At 35.7% G+C, this 22913-nt stretch overlaps 1 protein-coding gene across 1 annotated transcript in view; it reads right to left on the bottom strand.

Annotated features, from left to right (window-relative positions):
• The window catches only part of LOC126976365 (cell adhesion molecule Dscam2-like), a 101048-nt gene that overhangs the window by 12428 nt on the left and 65707 nt on the right, over positions 1–22913 (bottom strand). The window contains exons 19-27 of the mRNA XM_050824663.1: positions 19320–19454; positions 18813–18965; positions 17307–17436; positions 16564–16748; positions 13223–13402; positions 7307–7498; positions 3823–4023; positions 2892–3052; positions 1358–1538 (exon numbers count right to left, since the gene is read on the bottom strand). Coding sequence (XP_050680620.1) covers positions 1358–1538; positions 2892–3052; positions 3823–4023; positions 7307–7498; positions 13223–13402; positions 16564–16748; positions 17307–17436; positions 18813–18965; positions 19320–19454 — 1518 coding nt within the window. The remainder of the gene's footprint in view (positions 1–1357; positions 1539–2891; positions 3053–3822; positions 4024–7306; positions 7499–13222; positions 13403–16563; positions 16749–17306; positions 17437–18812; positions 18966–19319; positions 19455–22913) is intronic.

The raw sequence follows: 22913 nt of genomic DNA, 5'->3' as shown, positions 1-22913 counted from the left end.
ATAACTAATCACAAACAAAGAATATGCAAAATGTTTACAATATCGCTGACAACACTGTCAATACAATGATTATTCAGAAGTTTTCTTAATGACAAGCTGCCTTGCAAATAAACGCGGGAAACGTTATACGTCCGCATTAAACAATCGTAAGCAAAATGTCTATTTGTAAATATTTTGCATTTTCCTGGTTTATGATTAGTAATAACTATATGCCAATTTTATTTGCAAGCCCGTTAAGGTTTTGCCACAAAAGTGACATCGACAAACAAATGTTCGATGGATTCTCATATCGTCGTTATGTATACATGGAACCGACAATATAAGAAACAATAAATATGGCCGAAATATTGTTGCAACTTAAAAACCTCAACTTTTTATTTTCTTTGATTCAAATTTGGAACGCGTTTATTTTGTTAGAAACTTCAATCATTTTCCGCCATTTCACACTTTTTCACGGTGAATATTAAATCACAACAATGGGATAGGGTGTTAATGAAAACGGGATTTCAGTAATTGCCATGGACTAATATGGAATGAAGCATCAGTCGTTTTCAAGACTTCCAAAGCATAGGTATCAGTCACGGATACGTATCTCGTATTATCAATATATATACATCTAAGACGTTTATTTTATTTAAGCGTAAAACCATAGATTCTTGGCCAGACAGATTAAAGGTCTGTTTTATTGATATATAATTTAGTTGAGGATTATCGCAATTTCGACTCCTTAAAAAAATTGTACTCTTTCAATAGCATGAAAAACTTTGCATATCGTGGGTTCCAAGTAGCCTTGTCTAAATATAAAACCAAGCATTATATACAATAAATAGAACAGTGCTAAAGAATAAATAAATTAAAAAACAATTTCTACATGTGGCGCTTTCTTTTCTAGTCAGCTTCAAATTCAAATATTATTATTCAAAATAGGATTTTTCATTCAATTTAAATTCAAATTCAAATATTTTTATTCAAAATAGGATGTGACATTACTTTTTGCTAATCAAAAAGTCCCACCTATTCCAAAACGAATGCCTCAGACCTGAGAACAATGGGCGCAACAAACTCAGCGGTCTTTTTTTTCATCAAAAAAATATATTTACAAAGTAATATTGTACAATTAAACTTAATATTTAATAGCCTGGGGCGGTCACTCCATTCCCAATCTGTGGTATCATTAAGAAAGTCATTTATGTTATTGTAACCTTTAACAAAACAAACGTTTTTTAACAATTCTTTTGAATAACGTAATACTTTTGTTTTGATTATTTGAATAGGACAGTTCGTACATAGATTCGTAGAACATCATATTATGTAGATCTCGTTATAATCAGTCAAGAAACACATTAACTCTACTCACCTCCATCCAGACTCTTTGTGGCATACGTATACAGTGTTGTGGCTACTCCAGCGTCGTTGGTTGCTGTGACTCTAAGCTGGTACCAGGTCGAGGGTTGAAGGGATCCCACAGCATACGAAGAGGGCACAGACCGTATTGAAGACCGATAGTCGTATCCCCATTGAAGAGTGTGATCCGATGTCTATGGGGATGCAAAAATAAATAATATAGGTTTAATTTTATATTAAATGGATTGCGAAGATCATCTTAAGAGTACTTAAGTAACGTTACCCTGGTTCAGTATCTCAGATAAAAGACTTTAGAAAGAAAGAGACAACGTAAACAAAAAAACTAGAAAATTATTTCTATGCGACATAAAGTTTCTATAAAATACTAATGATTATATATAACTGTGTACAGTCATTATTATACAGCCTTTTTAATTTAATTTAGTGGGCAGATTAGGCTTGAAATTATTTTCAATAAAGTAGTTTTTTTGATAAATATGTCTAATTTTTTATGATATTATATATTATTAATATGACCCTTGCAGAGAAATGAGTTATATAAATAACTCATATACTAACCTCTACATGCAGAAAACATCCTTAATGTTGGTGTTTCATTATATCACATGCTATCTTTGACTGTCAAAATGAAAAAGAATGTGACGGTATTGTATTCAATGAAACATTAACTTTAAGATGCTTTCTGCAACTAACGGTTAGCCCCTCGGAGTACAAACTACGATCAGTTTTCGAGAACATTACTAAGTCTGAACATGACGTTGAGACAGAGTATCTTACATAATGACTAAATCATTTTTTTTACGGATACAGTTATTTGAGCATACAGCGAAAGTAAAATGATTTTTTTAATACCGAGACAAAAATATATACCTCCATATAACTATTGTAGTGGTATGTTAATTGTGTGTGTGCGTGTCTGTAAATAATATTGCTCACTGGCATAAAAATCACAGACAATCAATGATGTTGATGATTGTCACTAGTATGTTTATGTATTAAAAAATTCACTTTCAATAATATAACATTATAGGCATATGTTCTTCAAATATAATAACATCTTACCAACGCCTACACCACGTTCAAAACACCGGTTCTCATCCGATCATATAAGTTGAGCAACATCGGACGCGGTATGTACTTGGATGGGTGACCGCCTGGGAACACCGCGTGATTGTTGGCTTTTCATCGCACTCGGCGGCGAATGCAAAGTCTCTTTAAACGTTAAAGTCCATTAGACTAAGAGATATATTAGATCGTAAGTGATATTCTCTCCATCCAGCCTAGTGAGCAGGTGTTCCGAGGTTCGAGTCTCCTTCCAGACGCCCGCACTTGTCAGCTACATTTTTGATCTCCAAGGGCACCGCCCGGCTTCATATGGCTGTATAAACCTTTAGGGCTATCGGCACAGAGGAGACTTATAGTCGTTAGAGGGTGTTTACACACGAGCCCGACATATGCGCCCCATTTCGGGCTCTTCAATACGTAAATGTATTTTCCTCCTCTCCATAAAAAAAATTACAGCTTACCGCTCTGTTGTCAGCTCTATGCCAAATGGTGGACCCGAGAGGTCTGTACTCGACGTCCCATTTCGTGACGTCACATCCGCCGTCGTCCCAGCCACTCAGTTGAATGTAGATGTGTGTTGAGTTGCTCCACAGCCAGTCAGTGGTAGGTGGTGAAACTGGCGCTAAAAATATTTAGTGACGATTCAAAAGCACTTAGTTTAAGGTGATACTGTATAGGCGTGGTATAACCGAGTGGAAAATCTTTTTTTTTGAAAATAAGGGATGAGACCAGCCGGACGTTCAGCTGATGGTAATTGATACTCCCTGCCGCCCTGTCGCTCAGAATTCTTGAAAAAATCTGAGCGGCACCACAACTGCGCTCGTCACCTTGAGACATAAGATGTTAAATCTCATTTGCGCTGTAATAAAACTTAAACCCAATAACAGGTAACTGAAAGGACATAATTTTTTTTCATATGTATTCAGTAAAGGGTAATATGAATTTCGGTAAACTATTTTGTTTTTAAAAACACTATTCTGTAGTATATTACGCGAAGCATGCTCAATTCAAATCGGTTAAGCAGTCTCTGATTTTAGTGTGGACAAATGAACGGACAACCAGACAAAAAGTTATAAAAGCTACTTGCTTACACTATTAAGTATACCATGTAGAATGTTTTTTAATAAATATGCAAATCACGAACATATTATATTTTTACCTAGATTGTTTATTCGTCTATAAAGACTGTGACTGCTGTGCAAACGTCGAAAAAAAGTTGAGGTTAACACTTAACCTCTATTTCGAGTAATGCACAAACACAAAATGACATACAAATCGCGAGTTTAAGACGTAGCTTGTCACGCAGTCGTTGTCTAGCAGCAAGAGGCGCTATCTAGACGTATAAATTATCTATGTATTTTCATTTAGAATTATTAAAATTTATTTACTCACCTCCTCCAAGCGTAGTTACGTCGACATGCGCCGGCGCAGACGTCCCCACGTGATCGGTTGCCGTCACTCTGACGGAGTACTTGGTGCCGCACTTCAACCCAGACAGGGTGTTGTGGAGGACACCAGGCAAGCGGGTCTCCCTCATCATGGGCCAAGCTTCCTGCCACGGCCCATCATCTTCCCGCCATGTTACATTGTAGCCTATGTATTCAAATAATGTGAGACTATACTAATGTCACCAAAATATCCCAGATGGTTGCGAAACTGGCGTGCCAATGGGTAGGGCACATAGCTCGCCAGACAAATCACCGTTGGGGCAATAAAGTCCTCAACTGGCGACCACGAACCGGAAGATGCAGTGTTGGTAGGCCCCCAAGAAGGACCGACGATCTGGCCAAGATCGCCGGAATACGTTGGATGAGGGCAGCGATCGTCTTGGAGATCTTTGGGGAAGGCCTTTGTCCAACAGTGGACAAAACACTCATAAAAAATATTTACAATAAATATTACAGCCGCCATCTTTGTTTAACATTGTGAATTATGTTCACGAATTTATTATAATCGATCTCACGGACTTATAATTCGAATACCTACTCATTATAATAATAATATAACAATTAATCATTCTTATAAACTATACTCTTATAACATAATACACTGGCCTTCAAAAGTAAGTATCACACTTTTAAAATTGGGATAACGTTTTAAGTTCACAAGATATACTTTCGAAATAAAAAGGACTCCAAAGAGAATTTCATTTTGTACATAAAAACTTTATTGTCGGTAACCTTCTTTTAAGAATTGGCTGAAAAAAAACTTCAAAAACAAAACCATTACTTTTTCAAAGTGGACGTTTCCGAATTACAATTTTACCATTCACATTTTTCTTTCTGTTTTAAATTTTTTTCAAGATCGATGGGTCATGTTTTAAAAATTTATGCTAAAAAGCACATAACATTTATTTATCATGCCTCTTTCAGTTGAAGAATGTGCTAGGATCATGGCTTTTCTGGAACTAGGCATCAGTATGCGTCGCACTGCAAGAATGGTGGGTGTCACGGTACGAACGGTCCAGAAGATAAAGCGAAGGTACGAAGAGACTGGACACCATCTGAGGAGACCTTGTAATGGCAGATCAAGGTGTACCAGTGCCCGAGAAGATCGTTATATTATTTCCACTGTGTTATTCTTAACATCGCCACCAAAATGCAGTTGAAGTCCAGCAACAGCTACTTCAGACCCGGAGGGACTACATTAGTGACAGTACAGTGAAAAGAAGACTTGCTAAAGCAAATTTGAAACCCCGAAGACCAGCGAGTGGCCCAAAACTCGAGAGACAGCATCGAGTAGCGAGACTGCGATACGCCCGTGAACACATGCAGTGGGATGAAGAAGAATGGTCAAGAATTTTGTTTGCAGATGAGTCTCGATTCTTCCTTTACACTTCTGATGGAAGGCGAAGTGTTTACAGGCGACCTGGTGAGCGGTACCTTCAAGCCTGCATCTCAGAAAGAGTCCAATACGGTGGAGGCAGTGTACATGTATGGGCTGGCATATCTTCAGAAGGTCGCACAGAGCTAGTAGCCATAGGAAATGGCACCCTCACTGGGCAAAGATATGCTCAAGAGATTCTCAATGAGTATGCAGGGCCGTATTTAGCAAATATCGGTGATGGATCGATGCTGATGCATGATAATGCCCGGCCACATACGGCTCATATCGTACAAGAGTATATTCAGCGTGATGGCTTGGCCATCAAGAAGTCCTGATCTCAACCCGATTGAACACGTCTGGGATGAGTTTGGGAGGCTAGTCAGAAATCGCAGACCACCACCTACTACCCTCAGGGCACTAAAGCAGGCCCTGGTAGAAGAATGGGAGAATATTCCCCAACATCGGCTCCGAAACCTAGTGTTCAGTATGCCAAACCGGTTCGAAGCTGTAATCAGAGCTCGAGGAGGCAATACTAGTTATTAAAAATTAAATAACATGTAATACATTTTAGTTGAATTTTTTTACACTAAACTAAAAATGTCTATTTTCATTGTTTTATCTTTTTAAGTTAAAAATGTTGCTAATGTATAATTTTAGTTTCTAAGAATTAAAGCCTATAAAATTTGCAACAAAACGTTTTTAATCTTAAATCTCTACCTTCTATAGTTAAGAAAAAAAAATAATTTGAAAAGTGTGATACTTACTTTTGCAGGCCAGTGTAGTTTAAAAAACGAAAAACGGAGTTTTGATGGAGCCGAGTTCAAATAGCCGTATACCATGCAATACGCTGGCATTTTTAAAAAGATCGCGGAAACATATTACAACGTGACACTCGCTTCCGCAAGACCGCGAAAGCCGCTTAGGGACCTCGTTGATGCGCATGTTTGTGTGAATGTGTCTTTCGAACGTTTGTAGGCAGTTTCTGTACTGGTACATAATATGTCTACTGTGACAGAACGATTGACCACATGACGTTAATCGTCATAATCTACCCATAACGCTTACAATATGACCTGAGTATGAAACGACTTCTGTTTTAGTACAAGTAGTTATATTACGATACCACACCAACTAAACACAGGATTCAAAGTTAATTCCTTAGTAAAAGCACAGAGTAGTGATGTATATTTGGGGATAACATCTGTATACTACAAACTAGTACTACTTTCTACTATTAATTACTACTCTCACTAATTAAATTCTAAATCATCATCATTATTTCAGCTGAAAGACGTCTACTGCTGCACAAAGGCTTCCCCCTTTGCCGTGATAGGTCCTGCGCTGCCCTCATCCATTCTATTCCTGCGATCTTGACCAGATCGTGGGTCCATCTCTTGGGCTACCAACACTGCGTTTTCCAGTACGTAGTTGCCATTTGAGGACTTTTCTACCCCAACGGCTATCTGACCTTCGAATTATGTGCCCTACCCACTGCGATTTCAATTTCGCAACTATCACCAATTCTAAATATTTTAAAATATATATTTCAAATCAAATCAAAATCTCTTTATTTATGTATGTCACGAAAATGAAACTTATTGTCAATTTCGTGACCTACATAAATAAAGAGGAAAAAGGATTAATGAAAGGAAGTGCCAACTTTGCCAGTTTATTAAATCAAAATTTACATTTTCATCGTTTCAATATCAATATTTGTAAAGTGATGCAACAAAAATACTCAAACGTAAAATAGTCAATGCCTTACACGAGTAAGTCAAATAGTAAATGTAAATTAATGCAATACAGAAGTTATTGAGTACAGTAGTTGCATTATCCACACACGAGCGTAAGCGATTATAAAAAAAATTATAACTTTTGAGAATCTGAAGCAGAGTTTCTCATAACAGGATCATCCTGCCATCACAACTAGCGCCCGTTCACGAGCATGACGCATCGCCTCCCTCGGGAAGGAGACGACAAGTCCCATGTCGCCGCGACAAGCAGTGACATTTAAGCGATTTATTTATTATATAAATTTATGGTAACTCACTGATTCCATGTACTAGTGTATCATTCGCTTTGAGCTCGTCCCATTCTATCAGAATAGAGTCCTTGAATGGCGTGGCTCTCAACAACGGAGGCTCCGGAAGAGGCAGTACAGTGACCGTATACACCACTGAATCAGACCCGTACAGATTCTTCGCCAAGCAAGTGTAGTTTCCGCTTAGTGATTGGTCAATATCTGTTAGCAATAAGAAAAAAATATATATATGCTATTATTAAAGATTCCGGTTCCGGTTGTCTTACCGTAACGCCATAACTGTGAAGCTCCTGTGTATTTTATATTGAAACAAATAGTTATCGCCACTTTTTATATGTAACTAGAACACAAACCGTAAATAAAGGTACCGCGAGTGTTGTGGAAGTACAGGTTTCTTGAGTGGAAGACCGGATTGTGGAGGAATTTTGACCGAATACAATGCTCACTGCTGGAATGAGGTTAGAAATAATTGTTTATTGTATGTACTGAAATTTAGGCTCATCAACCTTAGCCCCCCAAAAAAAAAATTTTTTTTCTATTTTTGAATTTTCAATATCGCATATCGTTAGTTCGTAGTTTGTTCTTAATTGTTCGCTATAAATAATTGTTTGTTCTTTTGTTGTTTATTTAAAAACAATTAATTAAAAATGGGGGGAAACGCCTACTATTTGGTTCTGGCACTCGCCGGCCGCTGCCGCGGCACGCTACGCTCGGCTCGTGCGTTGTTTTAACTGTTCTAACATAACCTAACCTAACCAAAATTAATGAATTGCAAATTTATTTAAAAAAAAAATTGAGAACAAACAAATGTTTATAGAGAACAATCAAGAACAAATGGCAAACTAGCGATGTAATAAAAAAAAATAAAAAAAAAAATAAAAATCTGGGGGGCTAACTTTCTTGAACTTGAAATTTAACGAACCAAGCAATTTGACAGTTGACATCTGTATAAATTTTCTGAATCGTCCTGAACGGTAAAGGCAAAGGCTAGGCATTCATTCAGCCCAGTCAAAAGAAGACCATAAACGAAAGCGACATCTGTATTTTGCTACTAACAAAAAAAAAACATAATTATACAATACTGGTGCCGGATACTCTGGTTGCAAAGGTGCCTACAGAGTTGTAGAAAATCGGAGATTTAAAAAGTTGTACGCTATATCTGAACAAAACCACCGCTCAAAAACGTTCAAAAAAAAACATCAGTCGAAATCTCACTACATCCTTCCAGTAAAGTTAAATAGAAGATCCACAACATCATCATCCGAAGTTAGATCATTAATTAACCGCCTTTTTGACATTTAAATAATTTGCACGTAACTTCAACTGTAGTCTAATATCACTGGTACTTTGATGTCACTCTAACTGTCATCTGGTTCATTTGGTATCAACTAGAGTGTTGCCAGAACAAGAAAACCCAAAGTTACTGTTTACTGTTACGTTCCGTTTCACGTAACTGACATTATGGATAGACAATTTGAAATATTATTTGAAAAAATGAAAATGGAAATGAAAAATCAGACAATCGAACTAACAAAAGAATCTCTTACAAACACTATTATGGATCGGATGGATGAAAAACTAATGCCTATCAAGGAGGAAAACGAAAAACTAAAAGAAAAAATCGGCAAATTAGAGAAGGAGATAGAACATTTAAAAAAGTAATAACCTAATTATTTTTGGATTAGAAGAGGGCGAAAACTTAACAGCTGAGCTATTTAAAAATATAAAGGAGAAGTTCAAAAGGGACATAAACATCAAGTTAGAAGAAAACGATGTAAACAAATTAAACCGCTTAGGAAAACCAAAAGCAGGAATTAATCCGAGACCTGTACTATGTTCCTTTTTAAGTGAATGGAAGAAGAAGGAAATTCTGAAAAGCAAAAAGAATCTTAACGGAATTTATGTATCGCAGGATTACTCGAAAGAAGTATTAGGTAAAAGGAAAGCTCTGCAACCACAATTACTAGAAGAGAGGAAAAAAGGAAACATAGCTTATCTGAAATATGATAAAATAATAATTTAAGAACCTAACACCAACAATGACAAAAGGAAAAAAGAGCAATCTACCTCACCACAGTCACCGTCAAAATCTCAGCCCTAAAAGCAACAATCACTGAGCTCTCTAATAAACAATAGAACAAACGCCTTCGATGCAATGAAAATCAAATCAAACACTCTAACCAATATTTCCACACGCAAGAACCAATAGCAATCAACATTTGGAACACCGGAAATTCAAACAAACTACGAAAATCAACAAAATATAAAAACACAATCTCCCCAAATCCGACTGGTCCTCGTGGGGGATGAGGACCACAACCCTCCAACAATCCAAAAAAGAAAAGAAAAAATCTATATTGCAGCACTAAATACCCTTACTCTGAGAAATGAAGAGAACTTAATAGAATTGACATACGCGGTCAAAATATCAAATGGGACATCGTTGGCCTTAGCGAAGTGAGACGATTGGGAGAAAGGATAGTTTCATATCAGGATTTCTTATTATACCATAAAGGGACCACTCCTGGCCATCATGGGGTTGGCTTTATTGTAAAGAAACACCTGACAAACTTTATAGAAGGATTCATGGGCATTTCGGAGCGCATAGCAATGATGAATTTAAAGCTACCAGGATACCAAGACTCATGGTCTATTATACAAGTGTAAAATCATAAAAGATAAAAATATAAAAGAAATCTAGACCAAGGCAAGAACTAGTAAATGTCAAGCTCGGAAAACATAAAATGGAACAATTATCGGCCAGCCTGAGAGAGAAATTCACAAACTTTAAAGAAAATACAAAGAACCTAAACATACAGGAAAAATACAACTGGATACAGAATATTATTATAACTAAAACAAAAAACGCTGCAAATTCCAGTAGGGAACACAAGCAATGGCTAACAACTACCACTATTAAATTGCTAAAAAAAGGAGCCACTTAATCAACACAAGAGATGCAAAGGACAGAAGAAAAAATCTGAGAGAAATTAACAAATAAGTAAATAAAAACATAAGAATAGATAGGAATAGAAATAGAATGGAGACTATTGAAAAACATATAATAAAAACGGGTGGTATCAAAAAAGCACACAAGGAACTAAGTAAATCTGTAGACTGGGTCGTAAAAATGAAAAGCAATAGAGGAAAATGGAACCACGACAGAAATGACATATTGGAAATTGCAACATCCTATTACTAAGATCTATATGCATACAAAAACATTTCGCCAGAAGAAATGAATTTGGCCGAGACCTCAGATATTCCCGAAATTCTTCACGTAGAGAGAGAGAAATCAATAGACACACTACGGAAAGACAAAGCACCAGGACTAGATGGTATAAATAACGAGATCATAATGCAAAATAAGCAGGTAATCCGATCCTCACGGAAATGTTTAATGATATAATAGACACAGAAATCATCCCACAACAATGGACAGAATCAAACATTATCCTTCTATATAAAAAGGGAGATAAACACGACATCGGAATCTACCGCCCAATCAGTCTCATGTCTAATATATATAAGATATTTGCCAAGATAATTTTAAAACGGATAGAAGGAACACTAGATGAACATCAGCCCATCGAACAGGCGGGCTTTCGGAAAGGCTACTCAGTAGTCGATCACATTAATACTGTCCGCCAGATCTTAGACAAGTATAAAGCCTATCAGCGCGAATACTACATTGCTTTTATAGACTATACCAAAGCATTCGACTCCTTGCATCACGAAAAGATATGGAAGTCCCTTAAGGAACAAGGAATCGAACAAAAATATATCCGTCTAATAAAAAATGTATATAGTCATAGTACCGCAAGAATCCAGCTAGAATAGAAAGGTGAACCATTCAAAGTACAAAAGGGAGTCAGACAAGGAGACCCTCTATCTCCAAAGCTATTTTCAGCGGTTCTTGAAACAATCTTTAGGGGCCTTAACTGGGAAAACCTCGGAATCAATGTCGACGGAGCCTCCCTAACACACTTGAGGTTCGCAGACGATATAGTGCTTTTTGCTGAAACGTACAACAAATGATCCATGAATTAGCGGATGAAATGAGAAGATAGGCTTAAAGTTGAACCCAGTGAAAACGAAGGTTATGACAAACGGAAAGAAAACCACTATACATCTAGGAAATAACCAAATCGATTACACCGACGAATACACCTATCTGGGACAGCTAATAATACAAGAAGATCCTATACCTAAAGAAGTTGAGAGAAGAATAGCAAATGCCTGGAAGAGATACTGGAGTCTGAGAGAGGCCATGAAAGACAAAACTCTTCACATTTATGTAAAGAAAAAACTATTTAACACCTGCGTACTACCTGTCTTAATGTATGGCAGCCAAACATGGCCTTTAACACAAAATATGACGAGAAAACTGGAAACCTGCCAACATGCAATGGAAAGAAGTATGCTGAATATGAAAAGGTTGGACAGAATAAAAAACCATTACATCAGAAAAAAGACAAAGGTCATAGACATAACATCCAAAATCAAAAGACTGAAATGGAAATGGGCAGGACACATGATAAGAGGTCAAGAGAAATAGAGCAAAATTGTAACACGCTGGTACCCTAGAGAAGGGAAAAAGAAAAGGGGCAGACCACAGAAAAGGTGGGATGATGATATTTGACAAGTAGCAGGGGTTACATGGAATAGAGTCGCCCAAGATAGGCAGGAATGGAAAAGGTTGGAGGAGGCCTTTGCCGATTGGCAAACAGACCAACAAAAAATAGTTAAGTATTAGAATAGAATATATTCAGACTAGTTTAGCAAATAAAAATAAATTTGTTATATTCATAGATTTTAGATTATAATACTTTGTAAATAGATATTAAGTTGGTCTGAATAAAGGGCTTTATTATTTTTATTATTATTAAAGGCATAAAGGCACTTATTTTCTCAAATTGTTTCCTTTACATTAATTTTTTGATGTCTGTTCAAACACTACCACCGCTTTGGAAACAAATGGCGCTTTGAGTGAGAATAAACGGCGCAAGAAACTTTCTCAGCATTCTTTTTTGCGCTCTTTTTAATCTTATTGTTATTTTTTTATTGCTATCGCCTAGCAAGTGTAGTTTCCGCTTAGTGATTGGTCAATATAATGTTAACAAGTTACAAAAAATATGTATAGGCTTTTACTATAGGCAAGACATTTATTTTCTCAAATTGATTCTATTAGAATTATTTTTTAATGTCATTTCAAACACTACCACCGCTTCGGAAACAAATGGCGCTTTAAGTGAGAATAAACGGCACAAGAAACTCTCTTAGCATTCTTTTTTACGCTCTTTTTATTGAAATGAAATATACAATATTGTACTGTCATTGTTATTGCTATAAAATAATGATAATCTATCCCCAGGCTGTCCGATCGCTTAGGTATTCAACTGTGGAGTAGTACGTTTTATGTTATTGTTTTGAAAATGATTCGTCTCAAACCAACACACACTCTTTGAGAGTTCATTGTTCATCTCGTCATTGATGATGTGAATATCACTTTATATTATTTAAATCATAAAAATTATGTTGGTCACCGCGACCCATACTTTCCTATAACACCACAGGAATCTTAGGAGCGTTGCCAAGCGTCTAAAAATGTGTTCTTTTTTAATGAAAATAAGGGACGAGACGATCAGGACGTTCAGCTGACAGCTGATGGTAATTGATACGCCTTGCCCATTATAATGCAGTGCTGCTCAGGATTCTTAAAAAACCCAATAATTCTGAGCGGCACAACAATTGCGCTCGTCACCTTGAGACATAAGATGTTAAGTCTCATTTGCCCAGTAATTTCACTAGCTATGACGTTGTGGTACCCATAATCTAGCCGGCATCTTGTGCAAAGGAGCCTCCCACTGGCACGTGGCGAACTCTGCTACTTTAAAAATTCGTTTTTCAATTTTCAAATCTTACCTTTGATAAATAAGCTGTCGTCCTTATTCCTCTTGTATCTTGGGTGATGTGTGATGATGTAATGGTTGTGGTACCACACGGTGCGAGGTGGTGGTACGCCCACACTCCGGCACATGAGTACTAGAGATCCGTGAACTGGCACTACTACTTCACCACCCAAGGACGAAACACCAGCCACCACTGAGTAAATTATGTGAAGTTATTTTATATGGATTAGAATGAGATTTAGAGAAATATTCACATCATTTTATGATAAGTTATCACCATTTGGGTAATAGCCAATGGCAAATTCCCTATTTTAATACGAAAATTAAAAATGAATTCCACATACAGCTTGAACTCTGATGTACCTTCTCCTTAAATGTACCTATATCGTCTTCGATATAAAATCATACAAAATACACAAGAGTTTCTTGTGTTTTTTACCCTTATAGTACTAAAGTCAAAGCATAGGTAATAAATGGGTAGCTATCATGAATAGTAATTTCATAATAATCACTTTTAATTATTTGTTTCAGCGACTTTATGGAGATTAATAAAAATAAATATGGATCTCTTATAACATACTATGCGTAATGAAATTGACTGGACGATAGCCAATACTTGGAAGACATATTGGTCTCTCAGTATCTCTCAGTTATGAAGGACAAGGGAATGCCAATTAAAGAGAAAAGAAAGGTTTATAATATGTATATCTTACCTTGCTTGACCTATGGTTGTATGACAACCCTAGCCTAACCTAACAATTATCAAATAAAATAAATGTCTGTCAAAACAGCATAGAAACAAGCATAATCGGAGTTAAAAGGAGAGGTAAAGTAAAATTGAAATATAAAGTGTGACTAAATTCAAAGGCGCAAAATCAATATGAAGAACACTGTAAGGCTTATTTTATTTTATTTTTATTATAACATTAAATAAGCTTTGCTTAAATTTTGCCTTTTGCCACAATACCGTCCACTTGACTATTCCAGGTAAGTTTCTGGTCTTTAGTAAGTCCCAGATATTTTCTTTTACCTTGTCGGAAAACCATTTATGTTATAGTAACCTTTACCACACAAACATTTTTAACAATTTTTTGGAATAACGTAATATTTTGTTTTGAACATTTTCTGGGATATTGTTGTAAAAGCATATACATCGCCCCACAAAAGTCTTACTAACTCGACTTAGCCGAGTAGTAGGCATTTGCACATACACATACATACACACACGCGTGCGCACGGGCACACACACTTTTTAGTAAGGTTAAGTAATAATGTCATGTTAATGTGTCAAGCATTCGGAAGGACCTAGCCTATGATACTCAGGGTATCCTACCGCAGAGGGTAGTGCACTAAATATTCTGTAACCATAATATATTAGATTTGAATAAATTATTATTATTAATAGGTATTAGTCAACTTTTCCTACTCGTTTGCTGTGTGAGTTAATTACTTACTTTTTACTTTTAAGATAATTTAAGTTAAGCCAGTACGTGAATTGTTAAATACATAAAAAAGAAATTGTTCAAAGCATTTTCCAGTGACATAACCGAGCTAGTTAGCATATTTCACGGACGTGCACAGACCGCAAGCGGTTAGGCCTGCGAATGTTGGATTAAATTATCTGACATGGTAAGCCATACAGGATGTTACTTATGGTTTTGAATTTGTTAATATTGTAATGGAGCTACTTATTAGGACACAGACTTGTCAATTGTAACCATAGACAAATTCAAATTCAAATATCTTATTCAAAATAGGACTTAAAATCACTTATTAAACGTCAAAAATCTACCACACATTCGAAACATGACTTACTACAATAAGACTTACAATATACTAGCGTGAAGACAAACTAAGCGTGCGAAAGAGAAGATCATCTCTAACGGAGATACATCAAGATAGAAAAGGAAAGCGAATCTATTGTTACTGTAACCAATTTTGATTTACAACTCGTGAACAAGTCAGCCACGCTTGGAATTAGCTCCTAATTATTATGAATATTAAACCACTAACGCACATATTGACAAATCAAGATTGGTCACGTATTATCGAGCTATTAGATTATCTATACGCTTGTTTAATCTAAGTCTATGATAGAAAGTTTCATATTTTGTTACCTAGTCTGATAGTCCGTTAGGCCCGTGTCCACCAAAGCGGAGAGGACCGGACATAATATATTTTGTAACCAATTAGATTTCGTTATTTCCACATCTCCTCTCCGCTTAGCTTAGGTGGAAATGGATGAAGTCAGCCCACCCTTTACCCCGCTGCCTTCTCTCCGCGCCTCGCATACCCGAAAGCGTTGCTATAAACACAGCTCACATCTCCTCTCCTCTCTGCTTTGGTGGATACCCGGCTATAAGCGGTTTACTCGTTCGCGGCGTCGAAATTGGTTAGTCACACGAGTATATTCTTTCGCAAAGTTTAGAGGGCATCCATTAATTATTTGAGATTTTGGTAATTTTTGGATCCTCCCTCTACTCTTGGTGAGACAATCCTCCCCCCATAACGTTATCTTTTCAAATGCGTATTTTAAGTGTAAGTTAGGTATTGCGTAGAAATTTTGCTTATTTTTTATTTAAGACCACTTCGTTTTTCTTATTTTAATTTAAGCCAGTTTTGTGCCAGAATTTTGCGAGTCAATATCTCCTGAGGATGCCTCTTGTAGATGTGAAACATGTGTCGGATTGATTAAAGACAAAAAATTTGGATAATCATGGATTTTCAAATATTATTATCAAAATAACTCCAAATTCAAAAAAACACCTCAATTTATGTATAGTTTTCTTCCAATCACAAAAAATAAATGTCGTGATACTTTCCGAGAACCCACTCTCCCTCACGTGACATCGGGTGATATTCGTTTCGACCCCTCGCACATAATAATGGAAAGCCTGTTACTCAGTGAATCTTATAAGCTAATCAGCTGCGGGAGTTTCTTTTTCTTTTTATCTTTTGTCTTTTTATCGTTTATAAAGAAACATGATAACTCAGAGAATAGTATAAAATAAATTGTACAGATTTTTATTATATGTAATATTATTATGGACAATTCTATAACTATATAAAGTTCACTAAGAATCTCTTTAATCAATTTAAACAAGTGTACTTTATATATCTATATAACGAATAAATTATACTTAATAATCATGTTCTACTGTTAAAGCATGTTTTTGTACTTTTTTTTAAATTCTAATTAATATTTTTGTTCGAGGTCTGAGTCTCCGCTTGCCTGTGAACTATTAATCACTGTTACAACTACTTCTTTAATTATTATGTCTAGTTGGTATGCCATTAGCCGTATTACGTAAGAATTGTTTAAGTAGTTTAATAAGTGATGTTATATATAAATACCTTTCTGCTGTAATACACTTGTCACTCTCCTCGTTTCAGGTCCTTCTCCGATAACAGTGCTAGCAGTAACCCACACGTCATACTGCCTGCCTTCTTGAAGACCCTTCAGCTCTAGACTGTGAGTTTCGTCGTATGCTGTCGTACTTTCTTGATAATCTATTCTATGAGCTTCAGGGCCATCATTGCTGAAAATTTACTGCGATAAAGATTCTAAAACATTGCGAAAGTTTGTAAAAAAATATAGATGTATGTTTATTGCTCTTTCACGCAAAAATTACTGAATGGTTTTGATGAAACTTTACAACAATATTAGCTTACACATCGGCCATAATTTATAACGACGAGTCGGACGTTCAGCTGATGGTAAGTGATACGCCCTGCCCATTACAATGCTATGCCATTCAAGATTCTTGAAAGATTCCCACAAATTCTGAGCGGCACTACAACTGCGTTCGTCACCTTGAGACATAAGATGTTAAGTCTGATTTGCCCAGTAATTTCACTAGCTATGGCGTCCTTTAGACCGAAACACAGTAATGCTTACACATTACTGCTTCACGGCAGAAATAGCCGCCGTTGTGTTACCCATAATCTAGCCGGCATCCTGTGCAAAGGACCTCCAACTAGTCCTCACTTTAATGTGTAAGCCATTATCGCCAAAATAGTGAACTATATGATAAAATATTATATTATGTAATATGAATAGATGTATTGTGCGAGTAAATAAGCTACAAGAAACATACCTAGCTGTAGATTTGCAGTAAACTGTATAATGCAGCAATCTTCCATTGGGCTGACGAGGTTTCTTCCAACTGACCAATAAAGACGTTGACGATTGGGACAGTAACTTGATTTCTGATGGTGCATCCGGAACTATGACAAATATATCACCATTTTTACAAGTTTGAGCTAATATTTTATATATATTATATACATGTTTAATCTGCGCGCGATCAGAAGAGGATTCATACTTTTGGAACAGAAGCGCAGAATCAGCAGTATGTAATATTATTCAGAACTCCTTTGCTAAAAGCACAGTCTTTTTAAAGTTATACTTCTTTAGGTGAATTATGAAAAAAATATGAGAGTGAAATTCTCAGATGCGCACGTATCACAGTAACACAAAAGTAACAGGGTGAAGTTGGTTCCTAAAACTTTCTGACGTTAGCGACATTTTTTTTGCTTTTATTTTTTTTTTGCTTTCTTCGTCCATCATTAGGAAAGACAAAAGGGTTCAAGCCCGTACAGCCGTATGCGTTATTTAATGATCAATTGTCAAAGCCATGGTTGCAAAATTTTTACAATATTTTTCTTTCTACAAACGTAGAATAGCACGAGGAATAAATTATTTTGAGGATTTTTGCTTTGTTAGGCCAAAAAGTATAAATTCTTGCGTGCATACATAATATGTACATACACAATTTTTTTCCATCTATTGTTCAAAACAAAGCATACAATAAAATTTATACATCTAAATACCACGAAAGCCCGGAAAGGGTTTATCTGGGTAAGTTGTCGTTCACATTACAATAAATATAACAATTATATAACGATATTGTAATATCTACATTAGTCTACACATAAACATGGTTGTTGCTCTATATACCATTTTTTTATTTAGCCTGTATATTTTCCATTGATTTAATATAAATTTTGTAGGTTATCTGGCAAATCGTTGAAAATATTACTTAGCATTCCTATGACATAGATGTTTTTCGTCTTTTTAATGAATAATATCTTGGAATTTATAAAGTTTCTTAAAATAGTTGGGCCTTTAATACTCTAGTATAGGGATGGTTCATTAACTTCTCTAAGAATTAAATATTTGATTTTATCATATTATACATTAATAATCTTGGAATGCTTAAACAACTTCAATCAACAATAATTTTTAAAGTTGTTAATAATATTTTTGTGAGCCAATAATTTTAACATTTGCAATTGAATTTTATAAATTTCATTCATATGAGTTTTATAAGTTCTGCCATAACTACTCAGACCATAGTTAATAATAGAATCTGTTTGAGCGGTGTTAATTAATCTCATAGTAGTGTGTGGCAGCTTTGGTTTTAATATAAATTGTTTACTGAGTAGGTATAGTTCGTAGTTTTAAGCAAACATACTTGTAGACGGTACTGCAGTCGCACTGAAATCGCACCACGTAAACTGGCAACGTCGAGTGTAAACACACGCGACGTTGCCAACTCGCGCTCTTGTAAATCAAAATATAAAGTAAAATATCAACTTACCGTCTTGCAGTGTGGAGCATACAATCGGAAAGGAGAATGGCCCGACACCGTAATTGGAGAATCCAGCAACTTTCACCGTATAGTTTGTATATTTGGTGAGGCTTTGGATTCGCACCTCTGTGATCGGTGAGGTTGAATTCTGCCACTGACGACCTGAGAAATGTCATTAGTGTCAAAAAATTATTCTGTGTGTTTTTACATATAGGCATATTTTTTTTGTAGAACAAATAACACCCGCAATTGTTTTGTGTTAATAACTATTTAGATCCGAATCTACAGCTCCGAAGCTTCTTCATCAGGATAGGTGCAGTGTAAGTCCCATCTCGCATTACAAATTAAGGGTCCTAGTGCGTGACTTGACAGAGCGGGGAGCGCGGGGTTGAAGGACCTTCGGACGGTCCAAAACTAGTCAGTACAAGATAATAATGTCTTACGAAAGTTTTAACCATTAGTTCTTTAATTTAAAGATCACTTTATGGAATATTTATTGTTTCTTTACTGTCTCACCTTGAGCAGCATAAAGCACGGTGTACCCGATGAGTGCACCAGCCTGTTTGTGCTGTGGTATTGGCTGCCAGCTCACGCGTAGTGCTGTTGAAGATATCCCCGAACATTCCACCGATGTAGGACCCTCTTCAGGAGCTTTGTATTCGAAATAAATGATTGATATCAGTCAAATCAAATATATTTAATTTATATTCAACAAATGGTACTCGTAAATGTACAAAGTATATATTATACCATTAACCACAACTTCCAAAAAGGGTGAGCTTTAATCAGAAGTGGCATGACAAGAGCGGCAATGATACCACTCATTTAAATCAATATTTACAGATTTTATGAATAACGAAATAAAAAAAATAATAAATTTGCATTTTTTTTTAAATAAAATAAGGCACGAGACGAGCAGGACGTTCAGCTGATTGTAATTCTCAAATTTGGATTTATTCAAATATAATATTAATCCAAATGAAATGTATGATATGTTATTTAAAATAATTAAAACAGAGTTTGCTTCTATATTTACTTCTAAGACAGTCAAATCAGGCGGTCTCCTGTTATTTAATGATTGGGCAACAGCTGGCATTCATAGGAGCAGACAAAGGCTATATGAACTGTATAGTGAGAGATCATTGTATAATCATGATGCATCTTTTCTCGAGTAAGTTAAAAAATACTCTAAATTATTTAAAAGTGTTTGTTCTATTGCAAAGTCTATGCATATCAGACAAATAATTAAAAATGCACCAAATAAAATAAAGATGACTTGGAATGTTATTAACTGGGAATCTGGAAGATTGAAAGACCGCAACATTGAATATAATCTATCAATAAACAATACAATAATTCAATCTCAGCAGGAAGTTGCTACCGCATTTGAGAATTTTTTTCCTGAGATTCCAGTTTCTATCACAAACACTCTTGTCTCCTCCACCAGTGTTGCTGAGTCACTTCTTCTGGAAAATGTTATAGGATGTCAACAAAGTTTCAATTTTAGTTTTGTTAGCCCTGGAGAAATAATTAAAACTTTTAAATCTCTAGACATGAAAAAAACTGCTGATATATGGGGCATTTCTGTTAAAATAATAAGTTCAATAATTGATGTCATAGCACCATATATTGCAATAGTATTTAATAATTGTATTAATCGTGGCGTGTTTCCTGACCTTCTGCAACATAGTAAAATTACACCAATATTTAAGTCGAGATGCTCTTCTGACCCGAAAAACTATCGTACCGTGTCGGTTTTGCCGACCCTTAGTAAAATTTTTGAAAAAATAATTTTAAACCAAATGCTAACTTACTTTAACTCTCATAAGTTACTTCATTTGAAACAATTTGGCTTTACTAGGGGACGTTCAACAACGGATGCAGGTGTTGAGCTGATCAAGAATATTTTTGATGCCTGGGAGGAATCGCAGAATGCACTTGGCATCTTCTGTGATTTATCTAAGGCTTTTGATTGTGTTCAACATTCAACGCTGGTCAGAAAGCTATACCACTATGTCATAAAAGGAACTGCGCTCGATTTTCTGACTTTATATCTAAACAATAGAATTCAGGGGGTCGACGTGAATGGCAGGAGATCTCCTGGGACTCCTCTCAGTATGGGGGTACCACAAGGGTCTATTCTTGGACCGTTCCTCTTCCTTATCTATATAAATGATCTTCCTAATCTTATAGAGAAAAAACATAAGGTAGTATTGTTTGCGGACGACACTTCACTGATTTTCAAAGTGAAAAGAAACCAAGCTATGTATGACGAAGTGAACGATATTTTATCTGACATCGTGTACTGGTTTAGCGCTAATAACCTATTGTTAAATAGCAAGAAAACTAAATTCATTAAATTTACCGTACCAAATGTCAAAAATGTAAATGCAAATGTTTTGTTAAATGGAGAGGTGGAATCTGCTATATTTCTTGGCATAACTCTAGATTCCAAATTACATAGTTCTGCAGCATACGTGGTTAAAAAAATTAGACAATTAACTGACATAGATACGGCGCGACTAGTATACTTTAGTTATTTCCATAGTATTATGTCCTATGGTATATTGCTATGGGGCAACGCTGCCGATATTAATACAATATTTGTGCTGCAGAAGAGAGCTATTCGCGCTATTTATAACCTAGGTCCTAGGGAATCATTGTGAGCAAAATTCAAAGAACTAACAACACATTCAAAGAATTAACATCTTGACTGTTGCTTCTCAATATATTCTTGATAATGTAATGTATGTTCATAGGCACATAAGTGAATTTGCTACAACTGTCAGTACCATAATGTTAACACCAGAAACAGACATAAGCTTATAATGCCTACTACTCGGCTAAGTCGAGTTAGCAAGTCTTTTGTGGGGCGATGTATATGCTTTTACAACAAGATCCCAGAAAATGTTCAAAACAAAGGTGTTACGTTATTCAAAAGAATTGTTAAAAAACGTTTGTGTGGTAAAGGTTACTATAACATAAATGACTTTCTTAATAATACCACAGATTGGGAATGGAGCGACCGCCCTCAGGCTATAAAATAATAAGTTTAATTGTACAATGTTACTTTGTAAATGTTACTTTAATTGTAAAACATATTTTTGATGAAAAAAAAAAGCCCGCTGAGTTTGTTGCGCCCATTCTTCTCAGACCTGATGCATTCACTTTGTAATGGGTGGTAGTTTTTTTGACTTTCAATAAGTGATTTCACATCCTATTTTGAATAAAAATATTTGAATTTGAATTTGAATTTGAATTGATACGCCATGCCCATTACAATGCAGTGCCGCTCATTTAAAAAAAATAAATTTCGGATTTAAAAAAATCCAAAAATTCTGAGCGCAACTGTAGAGTTGCGCTCGTCACCTTGAGACAAAAGATGTTAAGTCTCATTTGCCCAGTAATTTAGTTAGTTACGGCACCCTTCAGACCGAAACACATTAATGTTTACACATTACTGCTCCACGGCAGAAATAGGCGCTGTTGTGGTACCCATAATCTAGCCACCATTCTGTGCAAAGGAGCCTCCCACTTTTGTGGAAAATAAACACTTTAATTTAACCCATAGAGATCAGTGAGTGCTCGAGTGATTTTTAAATTAGGAATTCCGTTTCAAAACTCTGTGTGCACATTGTGGCAACATTCGAATTTTCTGTTCGGAATAAAAGCTTAACTCTAGAAACCGTTGAACAAAGTACGAACTTAACTTTTAAAGGACTTCTCAACTTTCCAATATCTTATAGTTGACTTTTAATCCCAGCATATTGCAAAGCTTAAATGTTTCGACCTAGTTACTTTGCTTTTTTTAAATGCCTATAAGAATTATATAAGTTTTACATATATTAAACTGCTTTTCCAAATTCAAATATAACTCTTATGCAAATAAAAACAAGCACCTAGGTAAAAAGCATACGAGTAGTTCACTGGCATCTTCAGATTATTTCATAATTCTAAGTAGCTTGTATCATTATTGTATCAGTACTTTAAAAAAATAAGCAAAAAGTACTTTCTGTCAATTTCGTCATTACATTTCCATGGAATTAATGAAAAATGATCCCAGAGTCGTATCTGTTCATTAAATAATCAAGCAGACAGTTGTTTTAACTT

Source organism: Leptidea sinapis, chromosome 40 (assembly GCF_905404315.1).
Source record: "Leptidea sinapis chromosome 40, ilLepSina1.1, whole genome shotgun sequence".
NCBI classification, from domain to species: Eukaryota; Metazoa; Arthropoda; class Insecta; order Lepidoptera; family Pieridae; genus Leptidea; species Leptidea sinapis.
The sequence above is the reverse complement of the archived record's forward strand: the minus strand, read 5'-3'. Positions and strand labels throughout refer to the sequence as shown.